The sequence below is a fragment of the Geotrypetes seraphini genome, chromosome 3 (genome assembly GCF_902459505.1).
Source record: "Geotrypetes seraphini chromosome 3, aGeoSer1.1, whole genome shotgun sequence".
Lineage (NCBI taxonomy): Eukaryota > Metazoa > Chordata > Amphibia > Gymnophiona > Dermophiidae > Geotrypetes > Geotrypetes seraphini.
Window position 1 is genome coordinate 233,036,602 of NC_047086.1, and position 15,480 is coordinate 233,052,081.

General features: G+C 42.9%; 1 protein-coding gene across 10 annotated transcripts in view; it reads left to right on the forward strand.

Moving 5' to 3' along the window:
* LAMA2 (laminin subunit alpha 2) overlaps positions 1–15,480 on the forward strand; it is a 1,204,230-nt gene that overhangs the window by 1,007,098 nt on the left and 181,652 nt on the right. For all 10 annotated transcript variants that reach the window (XM_033936921.1, XM_033936924.1, XM_033936922.1 and 7 more), the window contains 3 exons: positions 5,709–5,863; positions 8,559–8,702; positions 13,178–13,311. In XM_033936921.1, coding sequence (XP_033792812.1) covers positions 5,709–5,863; positions 8,559–8,702; positions 13,178–13,311 — 433 coding nt within the window. The remainder of the gene's footprint in view (positions 1–5,708; positions 5,864–8,558; positions 8,703–13,177; positions 13,312–15,480) is intronic.

A 15,480-nucleotide genomic window follows, 5' to 3' on the forward strand; every position in this document is an offset into this window, starting at 1 on the left:
AAAGGGAAGGACTGGCAGGTGAGCCAGATGCTAGAAGCAGGGGGGGGGGGGAAAGAAAGAGGGAAAAAAGCTAGATGGGGTTGAAAAGAAGAGACACACTGGTATGGAAGAGGAAGATAGGGGAAATCTGGACACAGGAAGGTAACAGAAAGAGGGGAAATTATGTGCATGGGGCATAGGGACAGAGACATAAAGGGGACATGCCATGGGGATGGTATATGGACACAGGGGGGGGCAATGGCAGATACATATGGGAGATATTAGAAATGGGGAAAATAGGAGCACAGAAGCGAGATGGTTTGTGGGGATGGGACAGGGACCGAGCTCGCAGGCTCCAGTGGCTTGCACAAATTACATTGTAACGTGCCATGAAAATAAGAGGGAGGAAGGTAGATAGATAGGCCACGCGAGAGAAGCTGAAGGGTGGTAGAAAGGAACAGATGGTAAAGGAGGGAGGGAAGGGTGGTGGTGGAAAGGAATAGGACAGACATTGAAGGAGGGTGGAGAGGAACAGACCCCGAAGGGAAATGTGGAAGACAGAATGGGAAGAAGACAGATGCCAGACTATGGGGGAACGGAGGGAAGAAGATGGGTGCTAGACCAATTGGGGGGGGGGGTGAAGGGAGAGGCACAGTAACAGCAAATGGAAGACGCAGAGAGAAGACACACAGTGGATGGAAGGAATTCAATGAGAAGATGTGGAAAGCAGAAACCAGACAACAAAGGTAGAAAAAAAAATTATATTTATTTATTTATTTTTTGCTTTAGGATAAAATAGTATATTAGTTGTGTTGATAAAAATTTATAAACAAAGCCCTGCCAGCTGAACATCTCTTTCTCTAGTTCAGCAGCAGGAACTTTGATTTATAAGAAAGGAATAAGCTAAATATTACAGTACTAAGGCTTATATGGATGCAGCGGGGACGGTGACGGGGCGGTGAATGGGATGGCAGTGGCGGTGACGGGGCGGTGAAAGGGATGGCGGTGACGGTGACGGGGCGGTGAAGGGAACGGCGGTGACGGGGCGGTGCAGAGGATGGTGGGCCGGTGACGGGGCGGTGACGGGGACAGATTTTTTCCCCGTGTCATTCTCTAATAGTGTTAGTGAAAGCAGTTTTAGCGGTATGTGAGAGAGAAAAAGCCTAATATAGAGGCTTTCATGGAGCATTTAACTCATGTGCCCAGTCAGCATAAAAATTGCTGCAGAACAGAGAGATGCTGCCAAGGGGCACTTAGTGGGGCACTTTGAACCTGATAGGCAAAGTCATTTAGCCATCCGCTGATCGGTTAAATTGCTTGGTCAGAGCTAGCCGCTAATATTCAGTGGTACTTAACTGGTTAAGTGTTGCTGAATATCATGGTTAGCGCCAAACACGAAGCCGGCTATGTTAGATGTGTTCTGGGAGTGGACTCAGCACTTGGCTGCTTAAGTGCCGATATTCAGCCCTTAAGTTGCCAGATTTACTGCATAAAAGTCTGTCCTGCTTTTATGCAGTATCCCAGGGCCACTTAAGCAATGAATATTGACTTAAGCGGCTAAGTGTTAGCTAACTTAAAAATAACCAGATATTCAAAGCCAAAGCCTGTACAGGTCCCAGCTTTGACTATCCAGGAATAATGGAACAACTATCAGCAAAATGCTCACCATCGACAGCTGATTATTGGCCCCTTTATTTTTAAGAAACTAAGGCCCCAATTCTATGTATGTCACCTAAAAAATTGGCACCAACCATACCGCCCATCCATGTTAGGTGCACATTGGCTCATATTCTATAATTGTGCACATAACTTAAAAAATATGATCTGCCCCCTAGCCACACCCATTTTTAGATAGGCACTTTGGACAAGGCGCCTAACTTTTATAGAATCGAGCCTACCTGGTTGCATGTCTAACATTCAATTAACATCAGTTATGAGATACTGTTAAGTCACTGAAATAAGGTGACTCTTCCTACATTATCATCTTTAGATAAGTTTCATGGCCCCACTTTTTTGACAATGGAGCATATTGCAAACCAAATAGATGTGATGCAACCTTTCACTCATGGCTAAAGAATTTTTATTTTTATAGAAAATTTGTAGGCCTTTATTCACAAATGAGACATCTGAAACTAGTGCAAAGTGTGCTTTTTTAATTACAAGCAACATTAAAAAAAAAAAAATACTTTTTTTACTGTGCAATTGTCAATTTCCTAGCTAAATAGAATAATATCTACTTTTACATCAAATCAGGTTGAGAAACTCTAATAAATGACTCATTGCTCCCAGCTAGTGTACATTTAGACTTAGATAAAGAAGAAAAACAAAGCAATAAAAATGAAGTACAACACCCTTTCCATCTCTGACATCTCAGCAGAACCATTCCTCTTCATCTTCCTGCTAGAGACAACTTCTTATCTTGGTGTTTCCATGAGACCTTGCTGGAGTCTTTCCTTTTAACAGCATTCTTCTGTTCTTTTCCTCCTCTCCTGTAAAACAAAAGATCTTGTTGTGTAAGTTTTTATACAATCACAGATTAGGATTTTGTATTCCAGAAAAATTATAATCATCCAATCTACCGTATTTTCACGCATATAAAGCACGCGTTATACACGATTTTACAAACCATTCATAACCGTGCGCGTTATACGTGTGAGCGCGTTTTACAACTTTTTTTTTTCATTTCGATCCGGCATCCCCCTTGTGAACCGGCATCCTCCCCCCCACTCGCATAACCCCCTCCCCCGCGAGCCTACATCCCCCCCAGCACCGCAAAACATCTCTTACCCGATTGGGCACTGGCACCAGCACCAATGCACAGATTCTGATCTCGGAGAGAGCGAGACCAGAAGGCTTTGAGCATGCGCAAATGCTCAAAGCCCAGTCCAGCCCGGCACAGGGAAGAAGGAGGATCTCCCTCGCACCGCAAAGCCCAGCCCAGCCCAACAAGGGAGGATCTTCGGGCACTGGCACTGGCACGTCCTGTGAATTGGTGCTGGTGCCGGTGCCCAATCGGGTAAGAGATATTTTGCGGTGCTGGGGGGTGTTGTAGGATCGCGGGGGAGGGGGGTGATGTGAGCGGGGGGAGGATGCCGGTTCGCAGGCCAGAAGAGTAAGCGGGAGTGGGAGGAGGTTATAGCAGCATGCGCGGTATACGCGTGTGCGTGCTATATAAAAAAATTTTTACAGACATGCTTTGGACCCACGCGCTATACGCGTATGTGTGTTATACACACATGTGCGTTATATGCGTGAAAATACAGTAGTTGATCTCGGGCAAGGAATGTCCTAATGTCCAGTGCAATCTTAACACTATCCCCCGAAGCTAAATTTGTAAAACAGCACCGTCCGTGTGTGTTAATTGTATGTCTCACACTTTAATATTGTGCTTCAACTCCATATACATATTTATATATACGAATGTGGCCTCAGGTACACCTCCTCCACCCTTGACCAAATGTTAAGTCTGGTGGGAAACGAGGTGTGTCAGTATCCTCATTGGCCTACATTCTTTTCACCTCACTTTTATTAATTTTATATTTTATAGTTTTGTATTAATTTATTACTTTAGAAGTTATTTAAAAAGTGTTGATTAATCTTTATGATGAATATAATACTTAACCTGGATTCATCATGCTCATGGGATTAATCGATCCGACATGTTTCACAACGAGTTGCTTTTTCAAGGATCTTCCCCTATAAAACGTGAAAACCAATCAATTACTCATCAACTTTTATAATAAATAATAAAACTCCCAAAGTTTTACTACTTATACTATCACCCGTGGTTTTGCTTACCAGAGCCGCTATGTCGTCCGCCTTACTCTAACTTTATGGTAAGATAGCGGCGGCGTACTCAATTATCTCTCTTATTCTGTTTGAGCTGTCAGTTGATCCTCGTGCAGCCCAGGGGAGGGACTAAATCAACGTAGCCCATTCGACCTCTAAATTGAGGCCGTTGGAACCACCGTATCCAACCGATGGATCCAGCCTTGTTCTTTAAAGTTTAATATTTGTTCTATGTTACCCCCACTCCCATCCCCCACTGATTCTATTACTCGCCATAGTAGTTCTTCCACTGTTGGATACAGTGGTTCCCAATGGCCTTTTGGCTTATGCAGTGAGGGGGCTGATATTGACATACCGTCCATATATTAGCCAGCTCAAAACATCCCCAGATTCAGTGCTGAAGGCCAGCATTGAATATCCAGGAAAAATGCTAGCAGCAATCAACAAAATACTCACCACTGCTGGCTTAATATATGGGGGATGGGTCATAATGCATACCTCCTGATATGTCGTTCCATAAAACAGAGGTTTATTTGGAATGCTAAACTGGCTACAATCAGCTATTCAAAATTTTTTTTTTTTAAGTCTTTATTAAGTTTTCATTCCAAAACAATGCATTAAAATGTATATATACATATATTAAACTTCACAAATGCATTTACATCAAACACAAAAGTACTTCAAAATTATTATCCTTCCCCCTCTACCCACCCCAATATAAGAACAAATCCAATATAATATTTTAACGAAGACCATATTAAACTTATTGATCAATGATAATATTAAAATGCAATGCCCTCCACCCACCCCCACCCTCCCTGGATGTGTAACTCAATTAAAGAAATCTGAAAAATAAGCCATCTAATCAACTTTAACAATATTTACCAATGGACTCCAAGTTAATTTAAAAGACTTATTGTTACCCATATTTTCCGAGATCATTCTTTCATATTTATAACATAAGCATAAAGACTCCCACCAAAAGGGAAAATTAAGCCGATCCCAATTTTTGGTTACCATTTGCATGGCTATCCCAGTCATGATACCAAATAATCTACTCTTATATTTGTCTAAAGGAGGTTTAGAAAACAACAAAGTGCCACAAATAACTACCTCATATGACAGTGGAATACATGATTCCAAAATCAAGCTAATTTGTCCCCATATCAACCTCCAAAAATTAAATATCAAAGCACAATAGAACAACAAATAATCCAGTGTGTCTGCTTCAAGATGATAGTGCCAGCATCTATTAGATTTTGAACTGTCTAACTTCTGAAAACAAACTGGGGTCCAAAAAATTCTATGCAACAAAAAGAACCATGTCTATCTCATAGATGCTGACGCTATACATCTCATCCTCCAAGTCCAAATCCATGGCCATTGAGTAGCAGAAATCTGCTGCTTAATCTCAATGCTCCAAATGTCTTTTAAACTAGTTTTAGGTTTCTTGTTCAAATATTCAGATATTAATTTATACCACTTGGCTATCGGAAATTAAAAATGGATAAACCTTATGAGATAGATTTATGAAGCTTATACTAGGCACTTAGATTGGGGGGGAGAGGGAGGGTATATTCTATTAAGCAATCTGTGAGTCCAAACATCCATTATGATAGCTATCCATGGTATGGAAGGAGTTAAGAAGTCAAAGGTTTTTGTGATATTTTTGCCTGACATGGGGGTGGTGGAATGGCAGAGGGAGTAGAATACACAGAGCATCACCTTTTTTTAACTCTTAAAAAAAAAACCAAACAGACTTCTCCCCAGGATAGGTTGTGCAATTTTTGCTGTGAAAACAAATGTATGATGCAGGCCTTAAACACTTATTATTGCATTTCATATGAATGCTGAAAGCAGAATACAATATTGTCTCTAAGACTGTCTGCTTTGTATATGATTATTTCTCCCTTTTTCCCCCTCATTTTTGTGCTATAAAGTTGCAGATGCTGATGACACTGTTAAAACCCTGGACGATGAAGCCAGTCGCTTGCTGGATAAATTGAAACCAATCAAAGAACTCCAGGATAACCTGGCGAAAAATATATCACAGATAAAAGAGCTGATAAATCAAGCCCGAAAACAGGCCAACTCTGTAAGTCCAACCTCCTATGCACCGGGACTCAGATGTGATTTATATGAAACATGATATAAGATGAATTGCAAATAAAAAGCAATATGAAAATTATATACCACATTTGTAAATGATATTTTGGAGGACTTGCAGAAAAGATTTGTCTTATGCTGAAAAACCTAAGATCTGCAACAGAGTGAAACATCTGAGGGAGCAAAAAGAATAAGAAGTTATCCAAGTTAATATGAGGAGGAGTTCAATGTTTGGCAGTTAGAATTAAATGCAAAAGAACATACAGATATATATTGGGGGTTCAGATATCTGAAGGAATGGTACACAGTCAGCAATGACATATTGATGTGCGCAGTGGCGTAGCGAGGGTGAGACACACCTGGGGCAGTGGCGCCCCTCCCCTGCCCTCATCTCCATCCCCCGCTTCTTCCCTGATCCCCCCTGCCGGGCACGCCCTCTTCCCTTCCCCCGTACCTCTAGTTGTTCATCGCCGCAAGTAACAACTTCAACGTGCTCCTCGCGACCCCGGCGGCTCTCCCTCTGACTCACTTCCTATGTACGGCACCAAGAAGTGACGCTGCCACGGTCCCCACGGCACCCAGTTCTATGGGCGGGTCCAATGCCACGGCTACCCAGTCCAGTGGCAGTCCTATCCCACGGCTACCCAGTTCAGTGGCAGTCCTATGCCACAGCACCCAGAAGTGACACTGACACGGCACCCAGAAGTGACGCTGATGTGGCACCCAGAAGTGACGCTGACGCAGCACCCAGAAGTGACGCTGACACGGCACCCAGAAGTGATGCTAACGTGGCACCCAGAAGTGATGCTGACACGGCACCCAGAAGTGTCGCTGACGCAGCACCCAGAAGTGACGCTGACATGGCACCCAGAAGTGACGCTGACACAGCGGTGAACAATTAGAGTTACGGGGGAAGGGAAGGAGGGATGCGTGCATAGCGAGGGGAAGAGTGGGAAGAGGCGGAGGGGGCTGGAGAGGAAGAGGGGTGCCAGTGCCCCCACCAACATGGCGCTCAGAGTGGACTGCCCTCCTGCCCCTCCCCTTTACTACGTCACTGAATGCACATCAATCAGAGAGTGGCCTCTGTGCAATCAAAGCTTGATAATGTGATTGTCAAAATAAAGGGAATGCTGCATTTGAGAAGCATGACCAAAGAGAATAGGATAAAACCATTGTATAATTTGTTTGTGAAACTTCACCTAAAGTATTAAGTCGGATTCAGGAAGCCTTCCGGACCCCTAGCCCCGCCTTGGTACGCCCACCCCTGTCCTAATCTCACCCCAAGCCACCCTAGCCCCTCCTCCCACTGCCTGCGGATGCTACATGATGACATCACGTGCACTTGCGTATGCGCGGACTTCCTCCCTACCCTCAAAAGGGGAAATCCAGACGTCTGGTAACCCTAGTTTGCACTGCACCCTTTCTATAACATGAGCACCCAGAAGTTAGGCACAATGTTATAGAATGCTACAATGCACACCTATAAAAGTGGGTGCCAGCATTTACACAAAGTTTTGGCAGGCACTCAAACTTAGGTGTGAAATCTACACTAAGCTAGTATTCTGTAAAGGGCGTTCAGTATGAAGCTCACCAGGAATCATCCCAGTGCCTAACTTTGGGCACCGTTTACTGAATTCTGCCCTAAATGTTTTAAGCACACTGTTTTTAGCACTTAGGCCCAAATTCTATAAATGGCGCCACTAGTTAGGCACCTTAACGCTACTGTTTTTAATTGCCTTTAATCGATGTGATAATTGATTGCATCATTTAAGAGCAATTCAAATCTCTTTTTTTTTTTAAAAGAGACAACGGTGACAGAGTTCAAAGAAGCGTGGGATGAACACAGAGGATCTAGAATTAGAAAATAATAGTAAATATTGAAGAACTAAGGCAGACTTGCACAGTCTGTGTCTGTATATGGCCTTTTGGTTGAGGATGGGCTGGGGAGGGCTTCAATGGCCGGGAGGGCGTGGATGGGCTGGAGTGAGCTTTGACGGAGACTTCAGCAGTTGGAACCCAAGCACAGTACTGGGTAGAGCTTTGGCTTCTTGCCAAAAATAGCTAAGAAGAAGAAAAAAATTTTTTTAATTGAATCAGGTTGGGCAGACTGGATGGACCATTCGAGTCTTTACCTGCCGTCATCTACTATGTTACTATGTTAGCGCATCCACAGTGGCGCCAGAATTGCGACTATTGAGGTGCCTACTAGCGCTTAAGGGTAAAATAGGTGTGGTTAACACTGGAAGTACCCTTCACATTCAGTAGTTGCCATTCTTGTCACAGACAGACACTGGAAATGTAGGCCTTGAAAATCCTGGCCTACACTTTCAGCGCCTATCTGTGACATAGATGCCATTTTATAAACGGCGCTGTCACATGATTGACACGTGATCGATGCCACTTTTGTGGGCGGTTGTCAGTCACTGCGCTGTCTATAGAATCTGGGCCTTAGTGCTAACCTGCTTAACTGCCAATTACTGGTGTCCATCACACTCGTAAGCGCTACTGTTGTATAAACTAGATGCCAGATTATAGAACTTTCTTTTTTTTTTCTGTTTCAGGCTTTTATTAACAAGTTTTCTAGGTTTTGTACAATATAAAGCACAGTTTGCTCATTTTAATTCATGTTTTCCTTGAGAAGATGAGAACTGGCATGAGTTCTTTTGTGCTTTCTCTTTTTGAAGATTAAAGTTTCTGTGTCATCGGGAGGGGACTGTATTCGCACTTACAGGCCTGACATCAAGAAAGGCAGCTACAATACTATCATTCTCAATGTGAAGACGGGATCCCCTGATAACCTACTTTTCTACTTGGGCAGCAACAGATATGTAAGTTATGTTTCAGATTAAATGTATATGATATTAAATGTTTCTTATAATCCACCAACTCCCAATTTTTATGTTCAAAATGGATTAACAAAGTACTGTAGTACATACTAACAACTATATTGAACATATATCAAAATGCATCAAAAAGAGGTAGAAAATGTAAAAATGTGATTTCTCAAATAAATCATTTAACTTTTTCTGAAAAAGATAAATGCGTAGACATGGTCCTTAATTCAGTGGGGGTAATGAACACCAGATCTGAACTGCTTGATAGTGAAAGCTAAGTTGCAAAGGTTTTATATATTTCACTTTAAAGAATGAACGGAAATATAGCAACCTAGAATTACCAACTCGTCAGGAAGTTGGGGATCAAGAAAAAGGAAACAAACTGATCAAATTCTCCAGATAAATTCTGGCAAACATTTTATATATCCAACAAGCAAACTTAAAAGAAATACAGGCAATTTACTGGTAAAAGATGTAATTTGGCCAAACATGGGATGGCATGGTCAAATCCCTTTTTCCAAAACACCAGCTTCACTGCAGTATTTTTCATAACTTATGAAAAGGTTTAATAAATTGCATAAGTGATAGATGGTAGTCCAGTATTTTTATAATCAAACTATAAAAATGTAAGATCATATGAATTTTATTAGATACAGTATATTAAAGCTTACAGGAAAGCATGAATACCATCTTATGATTTTACAGTAGTTTAACCATACAGAAAGGCTGTTGCACTAAAGTGTGATAACAAAGTATAATATGAATAAATATATTATATATTTTATATAGGTATGTGCAAGTAGGTAGGTATAAGCAGGTAGATTGATTATATAATATGCAGAAATAAGAAAGAGGATTAACCTCAGCGAAATCATCACTCCAATCCTGAAAGACCCCAAAGGAGAAATAGACCAACCATCCAACTACAGACCCATAGCCTCAATACCACTTTATGTCAAGCTAATGGAAGGTCTGGTAGCCAAAGTCCTAAACTCATACCTAGAAAACCACAACCTATTCCACCCAACACAATCAGACTTCAGAACCAACCACAGCACTGAGACCCTATTAGGCTCACTCATGGACACTGCTAGACAACACCTCAGCACAGGCAAAAATATGCTAATTATCCAACTAGATCTCTCCGCAGCCGTTGACTTGGTAGACCATAACATCCTTCTACAGATACTGGACTCAATAGGAATCAGTGGTAAGGTACTATCATGGTTTAAAGGATTCCTACAATCCAGAACATACAGTTAAAACAAACAAAGAAAAATCCGAGCCATGGTCTAACCCCTGAGGAGTACCCCAAGGATCACCTCTTTCTCCCACACTCTTCAACCTATACATTGTCTCCCTCGGCTCCTACTTTGACAAACAAGATCTAAACTCCTACAGCTATACAGACGACATCACAATTCTCCTTCTGTTCGATCAACCAGCACCATCCATGACAGACACAATACACAGAACACTTGAAACAATAGCAACATGGATGAAAGACCACAAACTAAAACTAAATCTGGACAAAACAAACTTCATCCTACTCGAAAATAGCAAAACCCCAACTGTAACAAACTTTGTCATAAACTCTACAATATACCACATCCAACCCACTTTAAAACACCTAGGAGTGCTAATAGACAGAGGCTGTACAATGCAGCCACAAATCAACAAAACAATACAAAAATCATTCACAGTCATGAGAAACCAGAGGCAAGTCAGAAAATTCTTCGACAGAAAACAATTCCAACTATTGGTACAATCCCTAATCCTAGGTCGAATAGACTACTGCAACATACTATATCTCCCATGCACAGTAACCATGATAAAACAACCACAAACAATATAAAATACAACCCTAAGACTGGTCTACTCACTGAAGAAATTCAACCACATCCAGGGCAGGATTAATTCGTTGAGGGCCTCTAGGCACACAAGTACACTGGGCCCCCCTGCCCCGCTCCGCCCCACCCCACCATGCGCCCAGGCGGAAACAGGAAGCTGCGTCAGAGGGAAGCTTTGGGCAAGCAGCACCGCTTGCACAATTATAGTACCCGTTGCCTTTCTTACCCGCGTTGCTTGCTTGTCTTACTTTCCGTCGATGGGGGGGCTGTGTTGTCAATTGGGGTGGGGCCCGCATTGCTGATTGGGGGGCCCGCATTTGCCGATCGATGCTGGAGGGGCCCATCGCCATTTGGAAAAAACAATGTTAATGCCCTTCTTCATCGGGCCTCCCTGACCATTTTGGGCCCTAGGCACGTGCCTACTTGGCCTATTGGTTAATCCTGCCCTGACCACATCACAAAGGCATACAACGACTCACATTGGCTTCCAATACAAGCGAGAATACACTTCAGATTTTACTGCCTACTATGTAAAGCAATAAACAGAGACAGCCCATCCTATTGGAACAATCGACTAGTTCAATCCACCAAACCAGACATAGGAGAACCCACGCACCATTCACACACCCTCCAACCAAAAACGTCAAAAGAAAAAAACTGTACGACAACCTCCTAGCCACTCGAGCTGCAACACTCGACCCACAACTCTACAACCTACTGACCACAACCACAGACTACAAAACACAGCTTGCAGGATTCACTATAAAATATATTATTCAATTTATACAATAATGAGGTGTTTTGTATGCATTTGAATATTGTGCATGTCATGATTAGGTATCCTGATGTAACTTAAATGAAAGTGCTACGAGGCCAAATCTCTGTTTGACAAGAAATGAAAGAATGACTTTGGAAACTGAGGCCAGCTGTGAAAGTGTTATTAGCCCTGATGCAGAGATTAGGCCTCAAAACATGCTATCATATTGGTATGTTTTATAGTTTTGATGAGAAGATAAAACTATGCAGATAAGTCATTTATTTGCCGCTGTATGAATTATTGAGCTTATTATAATTTATCAGACTAACAACTATACATTATTCATCCAATCTGAAAATTGTACAGGAATGGATAAAGAGCACACTCAAATCCTGAGAAATGGGGGGAGGTGGGGGGTTTCCGAGTGAATCAATGAATTTAAAGAACCTGACCTCCAAAGTTTTTTGTTGTATAACATAATAAGGTTTCAGTCTAGTTGAGTAACTTTAAGTGACTTATTAAAGTGAATTGCAGAAGATTCAAGGAATTTTTCAAAGCCTGTTAAAAACTTTTGAATTATTTCACTAAATCAAAATGTAAAAAAAATAAAATAAAAGGAATTTTTTTTAACCTTTATACTCTTGAAGGAACTTATGACCTTACTAGTCATTAAGCCCGTTACATTAATGGGTGCTAGAATATATGTCTGTCTGTCTTTCTGTCTCTCTCCCTCCCACCGTTTCTCTCTCTCCCTGGCCCCCTTTCTCTGTCTTTCTGTCCATCTCCCTGCCCCTGTGTTTTTTTTTCCTTTCTTTCTGTCTCCCTCCCTCCTGCTGTCTGTCATTCTTTCCCTGCATTTCCCTGTGCAGCTGCAACAGCATTTCCCTCCCCCTCCAGGTTCCTGTGCAGCAGTAGCAGCATTTTCCCCCACCCCCCCATCCCTACTCTTACCACGATGTGGCCTGCTCCTTTTGGCCCCTCCCCCTTCCCTTTCCGCGGTCTAGTCTGCTCCAAGGGCCCCCCTTCCCTTATTGTGTTCCCCGCAGGCAGGCCCAGCTTCTCCCCGCACGTTACCTTTTTTTCATTCTGTTGCCCTCCCTCGCGTGGCTGCCTGCCTGGTCCCATTGAGTGGCGAGCGGTTGGAGTCTTTTTTGTTGGCGCTTCCCCTCCAGGTGAGTGTCACGTCGGCTCCTCTCGATTCCCGCCAGCATCGGAAGCCTTCTCCGACGCTGGTGCGGCTCATGAGAGGAGCCGACACCGCGATCTTGTGAAGAGCAGGGAGTCCAGCGTGGCGGCCAGTTCTGCCGGCGAGTGTAGATAGGTGCTGGGAAGCAGTAAGGCTGGGGACTCGCACATGCGCACTCCTCCTGCCACGGACCTACATCTCACGGATCAGGGAAAATGAAACACGCAAGTAGGAGTGCGCATGCATGGCTAGAGTTTTATTATATAGGATTGTGCATTAGAAGTATGTTCCATACTGAGACAAACCAAAGGTCCATCAAACCCAGTATCTTTATTCCAACAGTAGCCCACTCAGGTTACAAGTAAAACAGATCTTTTGCTACTTATCACAAAATAAGCAGTGGCTTTTTCCAAGTCCATCTTAATAATGGCTTATGGACTTTTCTTTTAGGAAGTTGTCCAAACATTTTTAAACCTTGCTAAGCTGCTTTTACCACATTCTATGACAATGAATTCCAGAGTTTAATTACACATTGAGTGAAGAAATATTTTCTCAAAGACTTTAGTACAAGATGGTTGATTTTAGATAAAACAAATTGTTATAGTGGGTAGCAAATCTTCATATTTGATGGCATTTTGAATGTAGTTTATTCTGAAAAGATCATTTTTTTCTCTAGACTGACTTCTTAGCCATAGAGATGCGAAAAGGCAAAGTGAACTTCTTATGGGATGTGGGATCTGGTGTTGGACGTGTAGAATATCCAGATTTGAACATTGATGACCAGGTGTGGTATCGAGTTGAAGCCTCGCGGTAAGTCCTGAATCACTGTGTAGTTTAGTTCCAAAAGAAGTGTATTGAAGTTTTGCATCAGAAACTGTATCTATCTGGACTGAATAGAGGTATAACCTAATGGTTAGAGCGGCAGGTTGGAAATTGTAAGACCCAGGTTCAAACCCCATGGCAGCTCCTTGTGGACTTGGGCAAGTCATTTAACACTCCCTCCATTTAGTCAAATGCTAATTTCTGACAGCATTGCCTGTCCAAGTCATGCACCCTATGTTGGGCAGCCTGTATCATTTAAAAAAAACAACAAAACACACATTGTCTCCCAGATTCCTGTATAGACCACCCAAATAGAAAGAAACGAGCTTCTGATAACCAGCCAACATGGTTTTTGCAAGGGGAGATCGTGCCTAACAAACTTATTGCACTTCTTCGAAGGAATTAACAAACGGATGGACAGAGGAGACCCCATAGACATCATATATCTAGATTTCCAAAAAGCCTTTGACAAGGTACCTCATGAACGCCTACTTCAGAAACTGAAGAACCATGGGGTGGAAGGTGACGTACATAGATGGATCAGAAACTGGTTGGCGGGCAGGAAACAGAGGGTAGGAATAAAGGGCCACTACTCGGACTGGAGGATGGTCACGAGTGGTGTCCCACAGGGCTCGATGCTCGGGCCGCTGCTATTTAATATATTCATAAATGATCTAGAAACAGGGACGAAGTGTGAGATAATAAAATTTGCGGACGACACCAAACTATTTAGTGGAGCTCGGACTAAAGAGAAATTGCAAAGGGATTTGAACAAACTAGTGGAATGGGCGACGAGATGGCAGATGAAGTTCAACGTTGAGAAATGTAAAGTATTACATGTGGGAAGCAGAAACCCGAGGTACAACTATACGATGGGAGGGATGTTATTTATTAAAAATGGTATTACAACCAGAACAAAAGAAGTCATCCTGCCGTTGTATCGGGCAATGGTGTGCCCGCATCTGGAGTACTGTGTTCAGTATTGGTCACCGTACCTTAAGAAGTATATGGCAATACTTGAGAGGGTCCAGAGGAGAGCGACACGAATGATTAAGGGCATGGAAAACCTTTCATACACTGAAAGATTGGAGAGGCTGGAGCTCTTCTCCCTGGAAAAGCGGAGACTCGGAGGAGACATGATAGAGACCTACAAGATCATGAAGGGCATAGAGAAAGTAGAGAGAGATAGATTCTTCAAATTTTCAAAACATATAAGAACAAGAGGGCATTTGGAAAAATTGGAAGGGGATAGATTCAAAACAAATGCTAGGAAGTTTTTCTTTACTCAGCAGGTGATGGACACCTGGAATGTGCTTCCAGAGGGCGTAATAGGGCAGAGTACAGTACTGGGGTTCAAGAAAGGATTAAACAATTTCCTGCTGGAAACGGGGATAGAGGGGTATAGAGGATTACTGCACAGGTCCTGGACCTGTTGGGCCGCCGCGTGAGTGGACTGCTGGGCACGATAGATCTCAGGTCTGACCCAACGGAGGCATTGCTTATGTTCTTAAGTTAAAGAGGCAACAATAATTGACACCACCAATTTGGAGTTAACATGTGCATCTGCCCTGGATGCTAATCTATAACATCCACATCTAAATATTATAGCACACAATTTCAGAGGAGCATGTCTATGGGAAAAGCATGGGAAGATTAGGGGACATTCCTAGACATAAGACACAATGTTATAGAATACTAGAAAATGTGTGCCCAACTGCCATAAATTGAGTTCCAGCATTTACATCAGGTTTCAACAGGCATAAATGTTGATGCCCAAAGTTAGGTGTGAAATCTGCGCTAAGCTAGTGTTAAGCAAAGGGTGCTTTACTGAATGCTATTTTAATACGGAACTTTCCGGCACCTAACTGCAGGCTCCATTCATCCAATTCATCTAATTGGCAGGAGGGATGGCCACTCCCTCCTACCATCTGCTTCATCGATCCCCCTCAACCCTGGACACTCCTCAACACCCTCCCGACATTCTCTGACATTTCCCAACACTCCCCAACACCCACCCGACATTCCCCAACACCCATCCGACATGGCTGGATATAGGAAATGGCAGGCAAGATATAGGAGACGGCCGTCAGGATATAGGAGATGGCCGGCAAGAGGGATGCCCATTTGCTCCTGCTTCCAAAATGGTGGGCCATCCCA